This window comes from Scardinius erythrophthalmus, assembly GCF_964197995.2.
Source record: "Scardinius erythrophthalmus genome assembly, chromosome: 11".
Lineage (NCBI taxonomy): Eukaryota > Metazoa > Chordata > Actinopteri > Cypriniformes > Leuciscidae > Scardinius > Scardinius erythrophthalmus.
The window spans coordinates 5,231,136-5,256,831 of NC_138231.1; the positions used below are offsets into that span (position 1 = coordinate 5,231,136).

A 25,696-nucleotide genomic window follows, 5' to 3' on the forward strand; every position below is an offset into this window, starting at 1 on the left:
ACTTAGCGCCTTTAAATAAAACCAAATCACCCCAATTTAGTGCATATAGTAACATTTTATATTTATTCCTTGATGTACATTGATGTCAATAAAATACCATTTAAAAAAAAATATATATATATATGTAAAGTAAGTATCCGCGGGATTTTTTCCCTGCTCAGGCAGTGATTCGGGTTGGCAGGTTGACGCTGGGTCCTGCGGCTCGTGCACTGCTGTAGTCATTAGATAGACGCGAGACGCATCGCATTCTCTCCACATTTACAACAGTAGCAGGTAAAAATATAATTTGTCTACTTATCTTACATGACAATTTGTGTATATGATACATCCTGATGAATGTCTTAAACGGGGTTATTAGGCATACGGAAGAATGAATCCCTGTACTTGTTTATGTGTGTTAAAGTGTTATTTTTAATGTCTCATTACTGTTATGTGTGGTTATATCATGATCAGTGTTGTTTTATAATGATACCAATACTTAAGTAGCTGTTTAAGTGTGTAATGCGTTTGTGTGTTTGTCCTTGTCCAGTCTACTGACAGAAGTAGGTGAAGGGTCACACACACACACACACACACACACACACACACACACACACACACACACACACACACACACACACACACACACACACACACACACACACACCAGATCATCAAAACTATCACATACTTATCTGGTTAAAGTATGAATAGTAGCTTGACACTTTAGCAACACTTGTACAATGTCTAAAAGTCATTGCATTGATGAAAAATGTCAAAGCAAGTGCCATTTATTTAAAAGAAAGATAGCACAACCAAAGGGTTCTCAAGTGAATAGTTTTAAACAATACAATAAAATGTAATTTTGAACATGAAGACAGTCAGTATTCAGTATATTTGTGGTTAGTCGAGCATGTTGATAGTTAATCTGATAGTCTACACGTCACATAGCAAATATCCATACAGCCACTAAAAATCACCAACACAACAGCTGATTCAAAGACATTGAGACTTCAGAAAAGTAAGAGTTAGTGAAGATAAAATATCCTGCAGCATTTGCTTTGAAATAATAGTCTTTGAATATTCATTCATACTTTTGGCTCAAGCCTTCCAGATAATCAAAGATGGCATCTATGTTGTTGACTTCACTGAGGAGCAGTCCACTGACATCTATGCAGACTGCCCAGTTCGGTAAGACGTCCTAGGTCACCACAGAACTAATGAACCCCTCACATTAAGCAGATTACTGAACATTTAAGTTGTCATTATCACTCATTAGAACTGTTTCTCTTCTTCAGCTGCTCGTTCTCTCAGCACATCTGTCCATCTGCAAGCTCAAGGTATCTATAGCAATCTGTTTTGCTGTATTCTATAAGGTCCTCATAAAACTAAATAAAATAAATACTTTTAATATTATATTAGAAAAATGCACATTTTTAAAAATATTTTTGTTTTTCTATTCTGTGTCTTTTATAACCAAATAGCAAAGAGCAAGAAGACGCTGGCCAAACCAGGAATGAAGAACATCGTTCTGGTGGATGGCGTCCGAACCCCTTTCCTGCTGTCTGGCACCACGTAAGGCGTGGCCTGACAAGTTGCACACAGTGTTTAGTGAAACTCAAACTGAAACAAAAAAAATAATTTAAATCACACAATCATTTGTAAAGAGGAGAAAGGAGATTAAAGCAGCGTTGTTTATTGATAATGGATAATTGGATACATCTGATATTTGGACACATTACAACAAATCAAAGCTAAACTTTACCTGTCATGTTAATAATGAAATCCATTTTGTTGGCCCGAAGTCAGCTAAGATTTCTTCTTAAGATGACTGTGAATGAAGATGGTTTGTTGGATTTCCCTAACCTGCTTCAAATGCTGTTTTATGGAGAGAGAAAAGAGGACTAATTTATGCTTTTGGCAGAAAATAACATTTGCATTCATGCATTTGGCAGGCACTTTTATGCAAAGTGACTTGTATCGCATTTAAGGTGTTTAAGGTTTTGAGCCAACATTTAAGGTAACAGGTCATTTTCAAACTTTAAGGTTACAAAACCCAAAACTATATGACATGCAATTTAACTACAAATTAATGTTTCAGGCTGAATTAATTGCAAGTTTAGGATAGGTAAATGTTTTGGCTTTTTTAGATTTTTCGATCTACTGGACGAAATAAGCTCACGCAATTTACATATGAACGAGAAAAGAGATGATGGAAAAACATACAGAGTGCAGCAGCTTTAGTTTCTGCTCTGACAGCTGAAAGACCAGCCGAACGCTGTGAGTGTGTGTTAGAAATCAGGAATGGTGAGAGAAAATTGATCTTGGTACGTTTTTCATCTTCAAACCAAACTTGGGTCTTCAGCCGACAAAGTTTAAATCCCCTGAAGAAGGCTGTTTGCGCCGCTACGCGTGGGTTGCTTCTCCCCATGTCTTTTAATTTTCTATTATGAAATAATAAGGCTTTTTAAATAATTTTGAAGAAGAGTGCCTTGGATTTTCTCTTTTCTACATTTATTTGAATTCCTGACCCCAGAGAGCACCTTCAAACATCTGACTGATCTCCCTGAGCACCCTGGACACTTTTTTGTCTTTCTAAAAGTTTAAATCCCGTCTGGCTAGAGCTCTTCCCATAATGTTTATAGATTAGATCAGTAGACGGAGAGTAGACGGTCTTTTGTGGCTGTTTGAACACATTCGACCACATGAGCGTTCACACTACAAAAGCAATCTGGTCAAATGTGTTTTCATCTACCTCTGGAAGTGGTCGAAAGTGGACGAGCTCAAAACCTTTTAGACCGCGTTTACACCTGTATTTAGTGTCGTCCACTTGTGATCTAATCGACCAAAATGCATCTGAATACCAGGTGTAAACAGAGCCTTAGGAATATCAATGCAGTGATGCCTTGCAAAAAAACTGTGAAATCATTCTTTGTGTCTCTGTCTTTGTTATTAGATACGCTGATCTGATGCCCCACGATCTGGCCAGAGCAGCATTACAGTGCGTCGCCACACACATTAACATATACATACAGTATAAAGATTCACTCATCACTCTAATGTTCAGGACTAACTGTCTGCCTGTGTTTTTCTTTAGGGGTCTGCTAAACAGAACCGGTATCCCTAAAGAAGCTGTTGATTATATTGTCTATGGAGTTGTTATTCAGGAAGTGAAGACCAGTAATGTGGCCAGAGAGGTCAGTCTGTCCTCTAGTCTGTGATGATTTAGTTTGTCAGGTCTGTGTTTATTGATTGGCTGCTGAGAAACTTGCTATCAGACTGACCAATGAGAGTGTGGGCATCTGCACAGAGATTTCATCTTATTACAGCATTACTGCAGTGTTTGTTTGTATATTGTGTACTGAATTAACCTTTTGCCACATTCCTGTTTATCAGTTCAATTCAATGAAAGAGCTTTATCTTTCCATTAGGAACTTAATGTGTGGAGGTTGTCAGCACATACTATGCATTCAAACATAAAGCGAATACATTCATAACTAGGGTTGCAAAATTCTGGGAATTTTCAAAGATGGAAACTTTCCATGGGAATTAATGGGAATTTAAGGGAATTAACAGGAATTTATGGGAATAAACGGGAATAAACTGGGAATTTTCAAAGTAGAAGGTTGGCTCTTCATAGGGAACTTAAATATAGTATAAGTATAAGTATATAGTATAAGTATATTTTAGCATAATCTTGACTAAAACAAACAGATGCCATTCAAATACACTTGAATATCCATGCCATTCCTCAATCACATTTCTCTAGAAGTCAACTAGAGCAGTGCAGCACACTGAAAGTTTAGAGAGACGCACATGCTCGCAACGGGGCTTACTTGACAACAAGTTCATATATCAATATTCTAACGAATAGAAATAACCTTAAATAATGTATCTATCCGTCTCTTATGTATACAGTTACTTTCAAAGTGGATGCGCAAGCGGTTGCCGTGGTAATGAATATTTCCAAAATTCCCCAGCTTAACTTCCCATGGAAATTTATCGCAAACTTTCCGGAAATTTACCGGAAATTTTCCGTCCCTTTGCAACCCTATTCATAACATATATATTTAAATACATAAATAGTTAAAAAGTGACTTTACTGCTCCTGTGAATGTTTTATATATATATATAATTTTTCCTTTGACATTTTAAGTTGAATTTCTTTTGTGTCCCATCATCAATGAAAGACCCTTTCTTAGAAACATTACTTTTGCTGCTTGGTTTCTGAGTATTTATTAGGAGCAATATTAAAGGGGTGGTTGATTATGATGTCACTTTTCTAACTTTAGTTAGTGTGTAATGTTGCTGTTTGAGCATAAACAACATCTGCAAAGTTACAATACTCAAAGTTCAAAGCAAAGGAAGATATTTGCTTTTAAAGAAAAGGACTAGGGCTGAACGATATGGACAAAATTTCATATCTCGATTTTCATGCCAGATATCTCGATATCGATACAATACGATATGCCTACGTAAGTACTAAAAAAACAATACATTTAGAGTTTGTAAAATACACACTGATGTCTATGGAAGAGGTAATAATAATCCTTTCCATTATAATTCGACACGTTTTATTCATATCAGATACACATTGTGTAAGTAACTTCAATGTTTACTCTATTCCCAGTTCACCAGCCACTTACTTTTAAGTATTTCGGGAGAAGTGGATGAATTCACGTGTTGTAAACATAGAGGTTGTAAATCCAACAGATCCGATACTCTGAACTGCGTCTGCGGCACAAACTAACACGGCGGCGCCCATCGCGCATACAGCTCAACTAACGCGATCGTTATAAAGGTGTTTAAACAACAATATACTTCCACTTGCATGTATTTGACAATCGGAATATCAGATATTTCATGCCATAGCTAACACATTTGTGAATATTCTGAATAAAAAAGGAAAAATGTCATAAAGGAAGATCATCATTAATAGAGAGCCTAAGTCCCACCCCTTCCGGTCGACCACCATGGGACCTTATTTCGGAAAAATATTGTATGGTAGTCAATGGCGAGAGACAACAAATATTTTGATCTCGTTTGAATTGTGCCCTGATTTACACATATGATGTTTGTCAATTTAAAAGATACATTTTAAAGTCAAGAAAGTCGCAGCTTGATGTAAAACTGCTGAGGTATAAGACTGTGAAAATACGTAATTACAAAGACTACAAACCCAGAAGGCGCACATGCGACGTCATACCTTTTCTCTCAATGAATGAAGCTAACTTTACTGAAGCTAACGTCTGTCATTTTTTCTATAGTCTTACATTATAATCGTAACGTTACGCCGTCATGCCTGAGTGTTTTGAGCCAGAATACACACATACGAGCAACGGATCTTGTGACGTACATAGTGCGAGACGAGAGATGTAGTTCATTGAGCGATTTTCACATAAAACTAAACGTTACTCTTCTGTTTTATGACAAACTGCGACTTTCTTGACTTTCATAATTACCTTTTAAATTGACAAACATCATATGTGTAGTTCAGGGCACAGTTCAGACGGAATAAAAAGATAAGTTATCTCTCGCCATTGACTTCCATACATATTTTTTCCGAAATAAGGTCCCATGAGCCGGAAGCGGAGGGGCGGGACTTAGGCTCTCTATTCAGCGCTGTTGCTGCTGCGGTGTGTCACGTGACAAGCAATGACGTGTCACCATGGAAACGCCGCCCCCCCTCTCACAATATAGTTCCCACGTCCCTGGTAGTGTGCGCGCGCTGGCTTTAGCGGTGCATTCAAGGGCACTCGTAAAACTGATGTTTGTTGTGACTGCCAGAGTTGTATGCAGGGCGAGCGCGGAGAGGGAAAATCTATATCGTCTATATCGTTGCTTTTTTCGATAGTAATATCTTGAAAGTTCATATCTCGATATAGATACTATAACGATATATCGTTCAGCCCTAAAAAGGACTACAACAAACGGCTGGTTGGGACTACATGACATTCCTCCCGGGTTAGTGACATCACTAACCCTAGAATTTACATAAACCCCGCCCCCGGGAACACTCAGTCCATATTGAGAAGAGGAAAAGTTGTTGTATAAGAGTACATTTGTGAGTCAGCTCAAACTTTAGCATCCATCTTTTCACATGCAATAGAAAGTCACTCTGTGTGCATCTCACAACAGTTCCTATTCAAACGATTTATAGATTATCATGACAGAAAATGCTAATTGAAGATAGTTAACTCCACATCAGCAACATAAATTCATCAACTAACCATTCAGAGACGTCCTGTTGCATTCTACATGTTGTCACTTCTTCTTGAGTCTCTCCATCTTTGTCTGACTCCGTTTTAACATTAAAGGCAGAACAGTTTCTGTCATTTTAGTGTGTCTGCGTGAGGTAATAGCAGCTTCTAACTCACACAAGCTCTTGAAACCCTGCCCTCTGCAGCAGCTCATTTGCATTTAAAGGGCCAGGCACAAAACGGTGCGTTTTTGCAAACCCTCAAAAAGTGACAACTTTAACTTGCCATGCCACACACTCTGGGGACATCATCTATTTTACATCTTGTGAAAAGGGCATTTTACCACCCCTTTAATTTGTAATTACATTTTGATTTGTTTTCTTGTAGGCGGCACTCGGTGCTGGATTCTCAGATAAGACTCCTGCTCACACGGTGACGATGGCGTGTATTTCCTCCAACCAAGCAATGACCACAGGTACTGAACACACACATTTTGTGACAATAGCAGTTATTGAATGCATGTAACTCACTTAAACAAACACATCACTTTAAACAACCATGATCGGTTAGTTTGCATAAACATATTGAAATTGCATTAAACTTTAACATTCTACAGCAGAGGCAACTTAACAGTTGATTGTTAATTTGTTTTCTAGCTGCCGGTTTGATCGCTGCCGGTCAGTGCGATACTGTGGTCGCCGGTGGCGTCGAGTTTATGTCTGACGTTCCGATTCGCCACAGCCGGAAGATGCGGAAGACAATGCTGTCACTCAACAAGGCAAAGACCCTCGGGGCTCGACTCTCTCTGCTGGGCTCCATCCGCCTCGCTCACCTCGCACCTGAGGTACTACGTTACCCACAATACACCTCACATTTTACCCCCAGTGCACCTCAATTTGATTATCATTAAGGTACTCTGCTCACATCACAGAAAACAATTTACCCATAGTGCATTTCTCACCTGAGCGAAGGGCAGAGGGACCCGTTTCATATCTAGAAACCAGAATATCATAGAATAGTAACTGCTCAGATATGCAACAGCAAATCAAGGCAAAAAACTAGACATGGAAATATAAACTTTAGAAGTTCTAATTAACCTAAGGTTTAAATTTCCATTTCTAAAAAATTACATTTATAGTTTTTCAATATTTATTTTACGTTATATATAATATTATTATTATTTATTATTATTTACAGAGATAATTAGCAAAATTTGCAGGAAACTGCTATAAAGAAAGCTGATAACTCAACACTTTTGCTTGAAAATTATGACACAACATTACTGATTGCTTGTAATTCTCAACCCATTCTTACTGATTCTACACAGACTATCACAAGTCTGATATAACTATCTGTATTATAAAATGTAGGACATCTATATTTCAGTTTTTAGTCTGTTTAAATACAGTCCATATGGTATTGTTGAGTGCCCTTCTTTAAAAGCTGTTAAATGTGTGTCTCTGAATGTGTTTAGCTGCCGGCAGTGGCCGAGTTCTCCACAGCCGAGACAATGGGTCACTCCGCGGACCGTCTGGCGGCTGCGTTTGGTGTGACGCGTTTAGAGCAGGATGAGTTTGCGCTGCGGTCTCACACGCTTGCAAGGAAAGCTCAAGACAGCGGGCTGCTCAGTGATGTCATCAGCTTCAAAGTGCCAGGTGAACAATTAACACAATTACCACAGCACTGGCCAATTCATTTCAGTTTTTGACCAAAAACATTAATTCAGCTTGCAGGCAATTTGTGAAAGTGCAATACGCAAATGATTTGAACAGAAATAACAAGACTTTTTATTGACAGGTCTGTTGCATAAGTTTGATTTAAACAGTTCAGATTGTTGTGATGATGTGTTTGTCACAGGGAAGGATATTGTGTCTAAAGATAACGGGATCCGTCCTTCCAGCATGGAACAGTTGGCCAGACTGAAACCCGCCTTCGTCAAGCCTCACGGCACCGTGACGGCCGCAAACTCCTCTTTCCTGGTCAGTTTATCTGAGATAATTCGGGTTTATCTGGTTTGTTTTTATCCCTTTAATTTAAGGAACATCTGTCAGTTTTGTCACTCAAAGATGAACTCTCGCTGTGTGTGTGTTTTCACTCAGACTGACGGCGCGTCTGCAGTTTTGATCATGTCAGAGGAGAAAGCTCTTGCTATGGGTTACAAGCCTAAAGCATATCTCAGGTACAAAAACAAAAAAAATAATGCCTTGCATTTAAGAACTATCACCAGAAGCATCTCACTGACATCATCTGTATTTTCATAAACAATTTAGCTGATCTGTGCAAATTTACCCATGAATCATGGGTGTTTATTGAAATGGATTTATAGAATTTAAAGGGTTAGTTCACCCAAAAATTATCCAATAATTTACTCGCCTAACTCAATTTCTCACTAACATCAGTGTTTATTCTTTTAGGGGAAATAAACCATAAAACTGTTGCTGCACATTAAATTGGTATAGGTGTATTTTAATGTTGCAAAAAGATTCTTTTTTATCTTTAAGTAAATCTGATGTTTTGCTGAAGATATTGTGGAGTGGTCAGTGTTTATAGTGTCCCATTACTGCAGACAGACATCATGTGCTCATCTCTGACACACAGCGGCTTGTGGTGCTGATGTTGAAATTACTGAATGTCTGTGTTTTTACCTTCAGAGATTTTGTGTACGTGTCTCAAGACCCAAAAGACCAGCTGCTTCTCGGGTGAGTTCCTGCTTCTTTTCTTCTTTCCTCTCTCTTTCTCTTTCAGGCCTGTGAGGTTTTGTGCTGTGGGTTTTGTTATTGTTGTGGTTAAGGTGTGTTGTGGCGTGTGAGTTTGTGACTGACATTCATTCAGTCTGCAGAGACTCTCTCTGGTATAGATTCTTATTTGAAAGGTTTTGTGTAGGTTTACATTTACGCATTTGCCATTTTTTGTTTAATGGTTCATTTTCTTCATATTCTATCTATATTTCCTAGTAGTCATTCTTAATAGATACAGGCTTATAATCAGTTGAGCAAGTATATTTGACCAATAGTGACACTTTGACTTTCAACTCTACTTTGGTTCCCGCACAAAGCTTAAGTCATTTATTGCTTGCATAAATTATTTAGCTTTTTACATGTTTTTTAAAATGTTTTTGAAAGAAGTCTCTTACGCTCATCAAGGCTGCATTTATTTGACCAAAAATACAGTAAAAACAGTAATATTATTACAATTTAAAACAACTGTTTTCTATTGGAATATATGTTAAAATGTAATTTATTCCTGTGATCAAAGCTGAATTTTCATTATCGTTATTTCAGTCTTCAGTGTCACATGATTCTTCACAAATCATATACTTATGATAATTTGATGTTCAAGACACTTTTCTGATTATTATCAATGTTGAAAACAGTTGTTGCTGCTTTGCTTAATATCTTAATGTCACTTTTGATCAATTAAATGCATCCTTGCTGAATAAAAGTATTCATTTAAAATAATAAAAGTAAAAAAAAATTCCTGACCCCAGACTGTTGAACAGTCTAGTGTAGTGTAACTCAAGTGCTAGTTAGATCACAAAACAATTTTGCATAGTGCCATACATAATTATTTTGTAATTATTATTGTTGTTGAAGTACATATATTTTTACTGCTGTAGCCTAAAATATATATTATATTGATTATCGATCATTATAGTGTCAAAAAGCAGAAATAAAACTAATTTAATTTGATTCTGCATTGATTATCCAAAGTAGTAGTAATCTGTGTCAACTCTATTATTAAGGTAGGTTTAAATACAGTATGTAAATGTGCTGGGGTTTTTTCAGTGTGTGTGTTTTCTCTGTTTCGATCTCTTGCTCTCTCATGTCTGGGTTGTTTTCTTTCTCAGGCCGACCTACAGCACTCCAAAAGTCCTGGAGAGGAGCGGACTGACATTGAACGACATTGATGTGTTTGAGTTTCATGAAGCTTTTGCTGTAAGCATCACCTTCAAGTTTTCCATTGATACTGCTTTAAAAATCCTGTGTTCTACAGACACTTACTTAACAGTTATTAGTGAGGGAATTGTGTTAATGTTCAGTTTTATTGTTTCTTTTTACAGGGTCAGATCATGGCAAACCTGAAGGCAATGGATTCTGACTGGTTCGCTCAGACATATATGGGCAGAAAATCTAAGGTAGGTGTGTGTGTGCTCACACTAGGTGGTGTGAAAAAGTGCTTAAAGATTGTCCCATAGGTTGTGCATTCAAAGCCCAAGAGAGTTTGATTCATGAACTATCACCGTTGTGCCCTTGAGCAAGACACTAAACCTCAGGATACTCCGGGGGGATTCACGTGCTAATAAATGTCACATTGTGTAAGAAAGCATCAGACGAATAAAGAATAGTTATAGAAACCAGGGGCCCTCATTTATAAAGACGTGCGTATAATGATCTTAAATGCGAATGTATACGTCCAGAAACTATAAATGATTTATAAAACGTACGTATGCAAATGTTCCTAAATGCATCTCTCCTTATGCATTGTAGTAGTTAATTTTAAATTCAGAACGGCCACAGAAATCTCCTAATGGATCAGAGGAAGTATGGCACTCATCATCAATAGGCAAGGAAACCCAAGCGCGCTCTGAATACCTGTGTGCGATATATGGCTCGGTTTCTGTGCAACGTTTGTGTGTGTAGGCATATAATATTATTATTATTATTATTATTATTATTATTATTTTCAGGAAAAATAATATAAATGTTATAAATATAAATAATATGTAAATATAGATTTCAGTGATGCAATTATTAAAAAAAAGTTAATAATATGCTTATTTGTGCACATAATTATATAAATGCATATTGTGATTGTCTATTTATATTACATTTTCATAAACAGTTAATTGTTGAATTAATTGAATTACTTTTATGCCAAAAAGTTTGTAGGCATGGTCTTCAGTTGACGTACATATAAGAACAGTTTCTGCCTTTATAAATCCTGATTTGTTCCTCACTTTTGATGCATAAAATCCATGGTATGTATAGGACCCTATGAAATCCGTTTAATTTTTTCCCAAATTCTGTTTTTTCCACTTTAATTTTTCTGGATTTTTTTTTTTTTTTTTTTTTTTTTTCTGGATTTTTTTTTTTTTTTCATTTAATTTTTCTGGATTTTTTTTTTTTCCATTTAATTTTTATTTACTCAATTTTAATGTTTAAATTTAATTTTAATAAATAAAAAGCATGCCCAATTAATTGAAATCATGAAACTTTTTTGGAAAACAATTTGGCAACAATTTATTAATAGTTTAACCAAAATCACGTTTTTTTTTTCTCAAATTCAATTTTTTTTTACCAAATTCTGTGTTTTCTGTTTTAAGTTTTCTGGATTCCATTGTAATGGAAAAATTTGACGAAGTCCGCATTGTACAGTATTCTGTTTTTATGACTGGATTCCGCAACTCAATCGACGTTTTCCTTATCGCGGAAATCATAGGGCTCTATATTTAGGATCAAATCCGATCATATGATACGTTTTATAAATGAGGATCCCGTTTTTTTTTACTTTCTAAAGTAAATGTGCTTTGCGTTTACCATGCAAAACTCAATATTTCTTATGCATTGATTTATGGTTGCTTAAGATGTTTCACTAGTCGACTCGAAATTGGTTAGAAACCTTCTGTTGATGAGCAATAGTAATGTTGATGATATTGATGAAAATGAAAACTCATGATCATTGTTTCTGTTTTCTTAGGTCGGTGTCCCTCCAATGGAGAAGTTTAACACATGGGGAGGTTCTCTGTCTATTGGGCATCCATTTGGGGCCACCGGCTGTAGACTGGTGACCACCGTAGCTCACCGACTGCAGAAAGAGGGCGGTCAGTATGGTCTGGTGGCAGCGTGTGCCGCTGGAGGACAGGTGTGTGACACGATCACTTCTACAACGTACTGTACAGATTCTCACACGTGTGGAAATATCCTCATAACATCCTCTTGTATGTGTGTTGCAGGGTCATGCTATGGTGATTGAAGCTTATCCTCAGTAATCTGCGTACTTCCACACATCATAATGCTCTATACATGCACACGAATAGTTTCTGTAAATACTAACGTGCCGTAATGCCTTGAAAAGAAATGTTCCTGAAAGTTATCTGGAGGTTCTTCATTTGAAATGATGCTTGTGACGTGGATGTAAATGGTAATGTACTATAGCTTTATTTGAGAACACGTTGAGGAAAAGATATGATAAATATGATTTTTTTGCATGCTAAATATAGCGCTTAAAACCAGGCCAGTTAAATGTGGACATTATGTAAGAAGGATACAATTCACATTTGATTTTGAAAGGGGGGATATGATAGGGAATCAAGAATTCTAGATTATTTAATTTTTTGTTCTAATTCTAAGCATTCTAATCTCCGGATAAAGATCATTTTATCTATCAATTTAGCAGCTGGGTCTCTTATTGCTGTTTGTATAGCTGGATCTGAAATTGTTTCATACGACAATATTAGCAGATCCATTGTCAGTTTATGGCGTTTAGCTCTTAAGAAATGGATTGTAAGAAGGACTGATTCTAGATCAGCCATAAAGACAAAGGTTACATACTTAAACACACGTGTGCCTCAGATTCAAGCAGGTGAACCTCTGAACCTTTTCTAACAGTTTGTACAAATAAACATGATTTGAAATCGCCAGTTACGTTCATGTTTTTCATGTTACATTCTATAAGATGTGTGTGTTCTATATATATATATATATATATACACACACACACACACACACACACACACACACACATATATATATATATATATGTATAATTTTAATGTTAAGGTAACTGAATACAGTTTTAATGTGTGTGTGTGTATATATATTTTATGTTTAATGAATTGCACAGTTTAATACCAGTAATGGATATTTATGATGGGTTGAAACACCTTGGGGACACAATGAGTTTTATATAATGCTAATCAGCTCATGGTCTAGTTCTACTTTTGTAGCGTTTTGGATTTTTTTTTTTTTTTTGTATAAATATAACAAACAGTTATCATATATAAAATATATTTGGTGATGTTATTGTAATGAAACTAATATAGCCCTCAGTCATATGAAGAATAAAGGCGCTCTAACGACGGATTGCCTGATGTTGACGCAGCGTTACGTCACGTGCAGCGCAAGTTTTGCGCACATTCATAAGCGAAGCGCTGTTTACTGAGTGTGTAATTGTATCATATGCACCCAGAGGATCATCCTACTGCGCCGTGAATCCCTTGGTGTGTAAATACGAGCGTTTCAACTCCTCAGAAGATGAACTACAAATATAGCCGTTGGACTGAATCGCTACGGCGTCACGATCCCAGATGAACGAAGAAAAAAAATTCCTCACAAGTCCGCGCGACACGGATGCGTTTCATCCCGCCCCCTTCACGACACAAGTTGTTTTCCTTCAAATTGCTCGTTTGCCATCATTTCACATTCCGCAATACGTCGGCTTCATTAAATTATTTTTAAACGAATTAATTCCAATATTTATCACGCCTCTAGCCTACTTCTATATTTGCGTATTAATGTTGTTATTTGTGCAGAAAAGTTTTTTGGAGCGCTTCAGAGATTTTGAACAGGAGTGAGGTGGAGAGAAAAAATGTTTTTATCCAGATGCAAAACGGAGTAAAATGTAAATAGCGGGTTGCGTGTCGGTTTTTTGTTTTGTTTTAACCTTCAAACGTCGTGAACCCGCGAGACGGGCGCCGCAGCGCGCGCTTTGATCAGCCGCGCGCCTTTTATGCCGTTTGACTGGAGAATGCGCGCGGTGCTGTCGGTACAAATCTGCCTCACACTCCTCACCCCGTCAAACGGAGAGATGGAGGTGAAAGAGAGAGAAACAGAGAGAGAGAGAGAGAGAGAGAGAGAGAGAGAGGTGGAGGGAGACACTTTAATCTCGTCCTTCTGCTCGCGCTCGCACCTGCAGAACCTCTCTCGCGCGCTTTAAAGAGGAGCGCGTGCGGCCCCCGCGCGCTTTCACGAGTTTAACGGTTACCGGCTGCCGCTGCGAGGCCATAATGACAAACACAAGCTGTGAAGATAATATTATAACATTTTAAAAGCCTCCTGCTCAGGCTCCTGGGAACCGAAGGTAATTGTTGAGCCGATATAGGATAAAATCTGTATTCTAAACTTCGTTTGGGGGAATTTCCCGATAGTAAACAGGTGGAGAATATTAAGGAAGTTGTTAAGCTCAGATGTTGATTTTGTAGTTTCATGACTCACTTTCTCAATAATATTTGTTTTGGGAGGGTTTTGCTTACTAAGTAGCTACCAACATGGTATTCTCAGATAACTTGGGGTAATATCTGAAATTGAATACCATGATACATTAATATGGTAACGTTAGGCCTAATCATAAATACCATGGAAGCTTATATCATCTGCTACCATTTTTTTTGTGAGGTTTTGTCATTTTTCTTTTTGGTGGGGCCAAAATGTTTCATTTGTAATAGACCAACATGAAATCACACCCTGGCTGCAGTATGTGAATTATTCAATGACCTTTGACCCTTTAAAGTGATTTTTCCAGTCATTTATTGAGGTTTGTCTCACACAACCCAATGAGCTCTTTGGGGCCTCTAGCGCAATTAGCTAAGTGTCAACCATCAAGATGCTTTACATCACAACTTTTTTTGCTACTGTGAATTTTTGTGTGTGTGTGAGATTTTCATCATACTAATTCTAACAGGAAGAGCTCACACAACTGCTTACTATTGTAACCTTGCAAACTTGTTTTCGCAAGAATGAATTTAGCTAACGTTTTTGTTTACTGAAACATTTAAACAATGTATACTCTATATGTGTATGTATGTAAAAAGCTGCTTAATTGTAACACCCCCCAACTTTTGACTTTTCTTTGCAGGGATTGAAGACTTAATTGGATGGATCTTTTGTTCAGCAAGACCGGTTAGTGTGAACTCAGATCCTATAATCAGTTTTTTAGTACACTCAAATGAGGGAAGGAATCCCAAGATCAGTGCTTTCTCACTCACTTGCTCACTTTCTCTCAGAGAACTTTGGTTCTTTAATACCTTTCTTTTATGTCAGTGGCACATGCAGCTGTATGTGCATACCATGAGCACATGAGAAACGCTTTTCCTGCGAATATTTCAGCAGTTATTTTGTGTGTCCCGTATATTTCTGATCTGTGATTTGACCGAATGTGTTAGCAAAACTGCCTGAATTGATTTGCATTCATTCAGAAACATGTGAAGCGGTTTCTCAGTCTGTAAAACTAACAAACAACACCGATATAGGCTACTTAAAGGAGAACTCCGGTCAATTTTAACATTGAGCTCATTTTTTGTACATTTGGAGTGCTGTCAATACAGAGAACAACGACAAAAATCGGTGTTGCCTACACCGTGTTATTCTATTTTTAAAATTTGCACCCTGTTGACTTCAATGGGGCAAGTACTAAACCTGCTTTTAGCCTCTTAACATCCTTGATGTGTCATTACAAGTGCACAGAAAATGTGAGTCATTCCTTCTGAGTGAACACGAGTGAATCTGACTGCAGTAGATGTGAAAGATATGTATAAAAATGATGTTATTTAAGCCAGCGCAAATACCTGTGTTTACATCCTATTTTCGGTTGAAGTCCAAAGTAATCGATTGCCGAGTTCACGCGCGTGATCAAACCTATGCACGTGAACTCGGCAATCGACTACTTTGGACTTCAACCGAAAAACAGGATGTAAACAGGCATTTGCGCTGGCTTAAATAACATCATTTTTATTAATATCTTTCACATCTACTGCAGTCAGATTCACTCGTGTTCACTCTGAAGGAATCACTCACATTTTCTGTGCACTTGTAATGACACATCAAGGATGTTAAGAGGCTAAAAGCAGGTTTAGTACTTGCTCCATTGAAGTCAACAGGGTGCAAATTTTAAAAATAGAATAACTCTGTGTAGGCAACACCGATTTTTGTCGTTGTTCTCTGTATTGACAGCACTACAAATGTACAAAAAAATGAGCTCAATGTTAAAATTGACCGGAGTTCTCCTTTAAAGGGATAGTTCATCCTAAAATGAAAAATGCTGTCATCATTTACTCACCTTCATGTTGTTCCAAACCTGTATGAATTTCTGTCTTCTACTAAACACAGAAGAAGATATTTTGAAGAATGTTGGTAACCAAACAGTTGATGGACCCCAGTGACTTACATAGTATAGAGAAGAAGAAAAACCTTTTTGGGTGAACTATCCCTTTAAGAACACTAACAACAAACAGTGTTGGACGAAGTGAATATTTTCCTACAAACAATTGAAACAAAAGGCTACTGTTTAGAGGTAACTGAGAAAATTCTGCTTCTGCTGTGTCATGTCAATTAGCGTACATTCACACCGAAAGTTTTCCGTGCTTCCTCAGTTTTTAGTTGTTTTTTCTTATGTGGACATGCGCTAGATGGATGTCTTTGACAATTTTTTCCCCCTTTTTGCCATTTTCATGTTGTAAAATCTATAGAACATGTCTAGAGACACATTCATTCTGCTCAGAATCTAAAGCTTTATAGAAATGCTAATTACATCATGAATGCTAAACTAACTAGAAAATAAAAAATTCTCTCAGAATTGAGTTTTTTTTTTTTTTTTTTTTTTTACATATATAGAATTTTTAGGGTTGTTTTTGCCCAAAAAAGGCCTTTCTGAGTCCTGCAGACGTCACTGTTATCTATTAGTATAAGATCAGGTCCTTCTCGTCTACATATTTACCACAATTAGGCCATAAAAGCCCATAATTCTCCGTCAGACTCATACTGCATTTTTCCCACAGAATTGGTACACCCATCATTACATATCCTCCGCCCCTCGCTTGTTAAACTTTTTTTTTTTTGGGCTAATTAGTTTGGATGTCAGATACACAGTCTGAGCTACATTTAGAAATTGATTTTCTTTCCAAATCTGCACAGAAAATGCATAAAATTTCCACAGATTCCTATAAGCAACACGGCTCAACCAAAACACGGATGAAATTCCTAGTCGTTAAAAAAATCTGCGCTGTCTCTAAAAGCATTTGCTTGTATCATATTAATGTTATTTATGCCAATTTTATTTGAGGTTGTAAGGTCTATGACATGTACTGTGTCTCATGCACATTTATTTGTGGTTGAAGTGCAATTTATTCAGAAAACGCAACAAATTTCCTCAAATTTCCATCTGCCTCTATTCAGATTTCATCTATTAACAACTAGACTCAATCAGAATGCTGATGAACTTCCTAGTCATTACTATTAAACATCGGTGCCTAGTTTTGCCATTTCTGAAAACATTTACTTTCCACATTAATATTATTAATACCAATTCCGAGAGTCTGTGACATGTACTGTGTGATTCATCATTTTGACCATGCATTTAATACAGAAGTAGTCCTGTACGTTTTATATATTTGATATATCGCTGTGTTTTGCGTATTGTTTCGTTTTTTTTTTACTTTGGAACTTCCTGTCTTCAGCATGTTTGCTTTAAACACCCCAGAGAGGGAATAATTTTCCCCAACTCTAATTTGTAAATTGCATCGATCGTGGCTGGCAGGAGATATGCCGGTGGATTCATACAGAGCGAAGGATTTATTTCATTTTTAACAGGACACTGACACAATTCTCATTACCGGACAAAAATCATTAGCAGCTCCACAGCTACATTCAGACAAATCGAGTAACTGTTAATTTTTCCGCCGAGGAGCCATGGGATCCATGTGTGTGTGTGAGAGAGAGAGAGAGAGAGAGAGAGAGAGAGAGAGAGTGAAGGGGGGGTTGGATCTGGTGCACAAAAAAATATAATAAATTAAAATGGACGACATGAATTGAGCGCCGAATGTCAAACACTGTCAACAAGATGGCTCTCTGTCACGGGGAGAATTTGAGACATTAACAGCTTCTGTCATTCTGCTGACAAAATGGTAGCAGAGATTTCCCAGGGTGCCGAGATGACTGCTGGCGTTTGTCAACAAGCCGCTGTCAGCGCAGAGAGAGAGAAAGAGAGAGCGCGCGCGAGAGAGAGAAGGCATACACAGTGTCACTGACAGCTACCACACCAACATCCCATGAGTCCTCGCCACCCAGAAAGAGAGGGAGAACAAGTGTGAGGGGAAAAAGACAAGAACGGATGGAGGAGAAGAGGGAAAGATGGATGGATGGATAGATAGAAGGAGGGGTGCAGGTCTCTGGTGCACCTTTCATATAAAATTGCAGGAGGAAAATGAGCTGTCACTCCAATTCCCAGGATGCTTTGCTGTTTAGCATAAGTGCGCTGTGTGGGCTGCTGTCGGACAGACTGACTCAGAGAGATAATTAACTAAAGCTGCAGTTTTCCTCCTCTCCTCTCCCTCCCTCCGCCAGACGCCTTCTCCAGCGCTCATCTGCATTTTTGCCAGAGGCGAGCGGTTAGCACAGGAGCCGGGTGGAGAGAGGGTAAGAAGCCAATTAGTCAGGTGGATGGATGAATGATTGACAGCAGGCTGCTACCTGAGTCCCACTCTACATTAATGCTGCTGTGCTCGGCTCGGCCTCAAACATGCGCCAGTTCTTGTGTATGTGTGTGTATGCGCGGGCCTAGCGTCGCACGCCATGCCGAGATCATCCTGCACCCCGGCGGCTTTGTGCGCTTCCCGTCCTGTCTGTCTTGCTCTCATCTAAACCCTTTGTGGCAAGTCCGAGTCTTCTTTTTGTTCCTTACACCCACCACCCTCAACGGAAAGCAAACCGACGTCTCGGCTACTTTAAGCATTTTCCCTGGATCTGTTTGTAGGCATCGTTTAGGATGCCGATAGCCGTATAGCAATCACGTGAGTTGTATGGTATGCTCCTGTGATCTCACACAAACAACTGCAGAGTCTTGACCGTCTCTTAACAGTTGATGCAGATTCTTTAATAGGTTGGAGAATCAGCTCTTTTGTTCTGAATTCATGTCGAGATCGTATCGTGGTGCGAGCGTAAACTTTCACTGAACCACAGACGTCCTGCAGCGGTGTCCTGACAGCGTGAAGATCGGGATGATACGATAAATCACTTTGTGTCTCACGCTTCACCACCCTTACTCGAGATAATTTCAGCCACACTTGTATCAGGATGCCAAGTCTTGATCCGGTTAGAAAAGGTTTTTGTCTGTAGGAATTGGCACAAATGAAAACAACAATCTGTTCAATAGGTTGTACTGTGTTAAGGACCTGTGGCACATATCATTTTTGTTTTTCAGAGCTGTATTTTCAACTAATCTGTTAACTAAACCATGGGATTGACTGCTCATCCAAACTGAAAAGCAATCGGTCCAACTGAGCTTGATCCGAATTAACATTTGATCAGATTGGAAAAATGTAAGCAGGTAAACACTTGAATCCAACTATTTACTCACAGTGCCGTGATGTGTATGTTTACATGCATGTCTTACAAATGTGCGTATGTTTATTTATATCTTACATCTTACAAACTGGTCAGACTAAATGCTCTTCTGACGTATTTGGCAGCTTTATTTTTAGGTGTGTCATCAAGGCAAAATCGACTATGTACTCACTGGCTGCTCTGGTGACATTATAGCGGACGCAGCGATTGCACTATGCATGTGCTCATTAGTAAATGCACATGTAAATGCAATATTTTAAATTCATTGCAAAGTTTAGGGTTCACATAAACAACTTTATATGTGAAATCGGTTTGGATTCATTCTGATTGACAAAAATTATGTAAACATGCCTGATTTTGGATCAGCTGAACGTTTGACACCAAAATATATGTATGTCCCTTTTTTTCCACATCAAATTAAATATGGTGTCTTCCTGAGTCTTGATTTGTAACCCTAGTCTGATGGATTTAGTTCCAAGAAAACAGGCCCGTGTGTAATTATTAGCTGTGACAATTTGCACGAATGACACTTGTGTGAAGTTATGCAATGCTTCTTAACTGTCCCACAAAAAATAAAAATAAATATATATATATATATATATATATATATATATATATATATATATATATATATATATATATATAATGCTTATTGCAAAGCTGCATGATTATATTCACGATAGGAAAAGTGCAAATGACTTTACTTAAAAGCTTTTGTTTTATGATTTACTTTTGTGTGTGGATGTACAGTATGTACTGTTCAGTTGCAATCTGCTTTGAGTAATCATACAGTAGAATACAATGGAACAGTTATAGTATAAAATTGATTAAATGCATTAATGAAGTCAATATCAATTTCACATGTTAATGCATTAACTTTGACAAGCCCTAGTTTTGATCAATAACAGTGTTACATAATGTGCACCATGTCTTCAAAACGAGACATTTCTTTTTAAGCACCCCTTCCAAATGTGAAGTTTCACACACAAAGAGGCAATTACTTCAAAAGAGCATTTTTGCTGAGCACAGTGAAGCTTGTCAGCAGAACTGACAGAACCGCAGGTCCGTGTGAGGTCTGGTTCAAAATGGCTGTCAGAAAGGGAGACCCAGCGTTTAGTGTCTGTTTATAGACGTTAAGCTAGTGAACGGAGGGAGGAGTGCGGATACTACACCTTAAGGGCATTTTTCCCTCTGGCATTTTACTGGCTGTGGCGTCATACTGCTAGCAGCATCAAAACACCGGCAGCCTTTCTGAGCTGACAAGATGAAGGGAACATTGAGAGGGCCGGTGTGTTTGGTGAGAGAGCATCATCAGCGCAGGAGATACTCAAAGCTGCAATTCTGCGCTGGGCTACTGGCAAACAGATGGGCCATCGACAGACTTCGAAGCTTGAAAAAAGTCTTTTTATGTGCATTTTATGTCTGTCAGTTTTTAGAGGCAGGATTCAGATTTGAATGAATGAAGTGCTTTGGTATGTGAGGGAGAGAAATACCCTGTGTACACTCTTAGAAATAAAAGGTTTATTGGGGTTCTTTTAAGAGAACCGTTTAACGAACCCTTTAAGTCGAAAAGGTTCTATTTGTCTTAAACGATTGTTTTCCAGTACAAATATATATAAACATTCTTAAACATTCTTACTTGATTTGTTCACTGACTTAAGGTATTATGCCTTGTTTTCTGAAAGTTGCGTCAGAATTATATGAGTTTATATACTTAAAACATATCTGGTTCTTGACTCAAAAAGCTTCTTAAACGATTGCATAATAATTTCATGTTTAACAGGTTGTATTTTTTTTCTGTTAATAGGTTGTTTACAGGCTGTTTCATAAAATTTTGCTAAAATAAAAAATATATTAAAACTAAATTAATTAATTAAAATTAAATCCATAAAACGATTCCATGCTGGGAACCTCCAAAAGGTTCCATATACTGCATGAATCACCTGACAGAACCTATAAACCTTTTTTTTGTAGGAGTGTTTTGATCTCCAACCCCAAAAGGCTGTTTATAGACCGTCTGATTTATGCACAGAACTTTCTGAAAATGCTAAGGGCCGATCTGACTTCACACAATTTCCAGGATTCAGGCGCACAGGTTTTTATCAGTCCGCCAGAAAACAAAGTCAAGTTCCCGGGCTTCTTCAATGAGAGCTTCTGAGGAAGATCTACTCCAGGGGTTAGTAACTGGTTAATATTTACATTATTTAGTTGTTTATTACAAAAATTGAAGTCATATATGCCAAACTATTCTCTTGCAGGAATCGTTCCTCATCGTTGTATGAACAAAGTGTGACGAAACAAGCCAAGAGGAAAGTGCTGCACTTGAGCTGTAAGGTACGGTTTGGTCTGCTTTTCTTGATGTATTTTGTTTTCAGAAAAAATCTTTTTTAGAAGAGTCAAAGTTTGGTAAATTAAGAAAACTTGCTGATAGATTTAGCTATTTTTAAAAAAGACAAACAAAAAGTTGTTTGTTTGTTTTATAACACAAATAAGGCTAAAAAAGCAACTGCTTTTTCATTTCACCAGTCAGTTGAATAAAATATGCTAAAAGAAGACTGTGAATACAAGCAGTTCAGTGACAAGGTGATAAGAGACTGAATTTTTCTTTTTATTATTATTTTACCAGTAATATAATCTGCAAAACAACATCTGCTCCAGACGTACGCATGTTTAGATGTAGGTTTCCACAGGCTTCTCTTATCATGTTGTCACTGAATTCCTTGATTCCACTGTCTTATTAGAGCTTATATTATTCATTGTGTGTATTCATATGTAGACATTTTTCCCTTTTCAAAAACAGCCAAATCTATTGAAAATTTCTGTCATTTTCCACATAAATGAATTGGTTATGATAACAGGTATTTGTGTGTGTGTGTGTGAGTGTATGTGTATGTATATATATATATATATAGTCTTCACTTACTTTAGTAGGTTGCAAAGTGTTTGAACTTTCTGTTCATCAAAGAATCCTGAAAAAAGGTATCACGGTTTCCAATAAAATATGAAGCAGCACAACTGTTTTCAACATTGATAATAATCAGAAATGTTTTTTGAGCAGCATATTAGAATAATTTCTGAAGGATCATGTGATTCTGGAGACTGGAGTAATGGTGCTGAAAATTCAGCTTTGATCACAGGAATAAATTGCATTTTAAAATATAGGTAGACAGAAAACAGTTATTTTAAAGTGCCCCTATTATGCTTGTTCAGATATGATCTTTCATGCAGCGTGTAATAGCTATTAGTGAATGTAAAAGGTCTGCAAAGTTTTAAAGATCAAAGTGTATGAGAAAGTTATTGTCTCTCAAACGAAAGCATAGTTTCTGAACTGCTGAAACAGGTCATCAGTAATTCCAGTCCTCTGTAACATTCATACGCAACAATGTAACAAATTTGCATAATGCCCGCCTATGGTCTCCATTGGCTGCGGGCGAACAGCGTCTACTTTGACCCGCCCTCATACTGTACACTGTAGCTGGTTTGTGTTGTGTACATGTCGGGAAGACACTGTTTTCTGCTTTGCAAAAGCAAATTCTCTTTGTAAACACTTCCAAAGGATGAGGATTTGAAGAGTCAGTGGTTAAAATTACCACTGCAATACAACAGCAGTATAAACTTTAGACGACTGCTTCTCGAGGTCAACGCAGGATTTGCAAAAGGCTTATCCATTAAAGATGGGACAGAACCCACTTTATTTAGACCAATTTGCTAACAACCTGTAAGTATAATTAATTATTGATGTATAGGCTGTAAGAACTGATTTTCCTGTTAAAACAAAACTCACCCTGCAATAACGCCATAAAATGCACCCTGGACAGCGGACAACAAAGGCAGAGCACAGAACCTTGTACTGCCCAAACTTATCTCATTGTTCCCCTGTTTGACTTCAACTCATCCCCCCTCTCCCTCCTCAAGGCACTGAAAGTTCATTAAGAATGTCTATATATCACATATGATGTATCTTGTGAATATGTTGTTTTTCCTTTTCATGTTTGGTGTCATTTTAAAGGGCACAGTGCGATTGGTAAAATGGTCTTAATTTCATTGCAGTCATTGGTTTAATGAAAAAGATTGAAGAACTTAGGAGAATCCTGTATCTCCTCTCTGGCTGATATCTCTTTACGATATCTCAAGAAACCAGGTGCTACCCCCCTGGGGTACATGGATTGGCCCAACCAACTCTAAACAACATTTGTTTAACCCCTTTTGTTCTGGTCTGGTATTTAAGGTGAGGGGACAGAGCAATCATTGGGAATCTTTTACCGGGATCATCCCCCACACAGTAATGCATGGCAGTATTTTCCTGTTGGAAAATCCTGACACATTACTGTGTGTCTTTGTCAGGAGAACATTGCTTACTTTTAGATTCATCTTTGAGTAAATGTATATTTGAATTGGCTTTTAATAAATTACTTCTGTAATTGGCATAATACATTTTTACCTGACAAATAAATGTTACATCTTGATTTATTCTGAAGTATTCTGAAATCATTATTTTAATATATTTAAGGAGGCTGGTGCTACCGCAAACTTAGTTAAGGTAGGTCAAACTACAGGCACATGAATGAACGGAGCAGTAGGCACGTCATCTTGGAGACCTGTTGATTTCTGTCTATCACTGGTTTAGCAAGTTGTATGGAAATGGCTAAAATGAACTACACTCTCTAGTCCGTAAGCAGTAGGCGACTGACTTTAGGGGTATATTAGCAAACCCTACATCCTCTGACTCAAATCAGAATTAACAAGTTTGTGTCCGTGAGAAACACGAATTGGCCGACGTGATCTCTGTGCGGCATTCGGGTCCATAACGTATTAATAACTGAAAGTATGGGATAATCAGGATAATCAAAGATCTAAATTAATTCATAATCGATGTTTATGATTAATTTCTAATCAGAAATACGATCTAAATTTGATTATCATTTGAAATTGGAGTCAGATCAAACGTAGAGCTAAAGTAATACTAAAACTAAGTTCCAATAGATTAAGTAAACTTCACTGGAGCGCTGAAAAGACATACACGCTTTAAACCTTCGCCAGGCCGTTGGATTCCGTCGTTGGGCCAATGGGTGGTCCTTACAAAGTGGTGACCTCGACGTGATTCTCCAGGTTGCGAGTGTCTTTTCAGCGAAATATTGGGACTTGCAACAAGTAAGAGAAAAAAGATGTCCTTCTCTTTCTTCAGCCGTTTGGTAAGTCAATTCTCTTTTGCCTTTTAGAAGTGTTGAGGGAAAATTCAGACGCACCTCACATAGACACATTTGTAGAATGGGTCGGCATACCCAGTTAGACCGGAGAACGCAAAATCCGGTGGGGCTTGAGAATTAGATAAAACCACATATCAGGGACATGATAGCGGCAGTGTAGATGAGAAAAGATATCCCTTGCTTTAACTTTACCTCCTTGTTTGCCAAAGCAACAAGTGATGAAACCTAAATTGGAATAACATCATCCAAATTTTATTCTGGTACTCAACAGAGGGTTGAAAACTAAAAACTTAAATTCTGAGGTAAATAATGTTGTTACATTTAATTATTTGCTTTGTTGCAACAACATTGCAACACTGGAAATAAGAAAATGGTCACGCTAACTTGTGAAAAAATCTTGTGATTTGATGAGCTAAAAGATAACAAGTAAAATTGTCTCACTTGAATCCTTTGTGTGTGAAGTGTAAAGTTGGACAAAACAGTGCAATGCAATTAGAATATTTCAAAAGAAATTATCTGGGAAAATGATTCCAGTCCTAGAGAACAGCTGCTATGCAGGAGTCCTAGGCTGAAATTTGGAAAAATACGCTAAATTTTAAAACTGATGCATATAATGACAATTATTGTGTTACTAGAGGCTTGTAACCAGGCCTGATAGTGTCAGAGGACATGCACAGCTTGTCCTTATCTTATGAGATAATTTAGACAAAGACCTATATGAATTACATCAAAGTAATCATGGTTCTTTGAAAATCTTTTAATAGTGTCAAAAAGTTCATGACTGATGTCCCGTATATGGTTTAAACAACACCATTTAAGGCTCAGTCTTATAAAACATAGCTTTAATTTGGTTTTATACCAGACTTTGCAATCACTGCATTATTGTATGCTTTCGAGGTCTCAAAAGAGACTGATAAAAGCAACAAACCATAAAACAATCTTGGCGCCCTCCATGAGACCTGTTTGTCCAACCTTT

General features: G+C 37.6%; 1 protein-coding gene across 1 annotated transcript; it reads left to right on the plus strand.

Moving 5' to 3' along the window:
- The first annotated feature begins 43 nt into the window (after positions 1 to 43).
- Positions 44 to 12,819, plus strand: hadhb (hydroxyacyl-CoA dehydrogenase trifunctional multienzyme complex subunit beta). Its single transcript, XM_081378534.1, has 16 exons — positions 44 to 273; positions 1,086 to 1,170; positions 1,278 to 1,319; positions 1,464 to 1,554; positions 2,936 to 2,980; positions 3,077 to 3,176; positions 6,567 to 6,654; positions 6,836 to 7,023; positions 7,654 to 7,834; positions 8,037 to 8,158; positions 8,279 to 8,358; positions 8,831 to 8,878; positions 10,027 to 10,114; positions 10,240 to 10,314; positions 11,877 to 12,041; positions 12,133 to 12,819. The coding sequence occupies exons 2-16, from the start codon at positions 1,104 to 1,106 to the stop codon at positions 12,166 to 12,168; spliced, it is 1,416 nt and encodes a 471-aa protein (XP_081234660.1). The 5' UTR covers positions 44 to 273; positions 1,086 to 1,103; the 3' UTR covers positions 12,169 to 12,819.
- Positions 12,820 to 25,696: the final 12,877 nt, after the last annotated feature.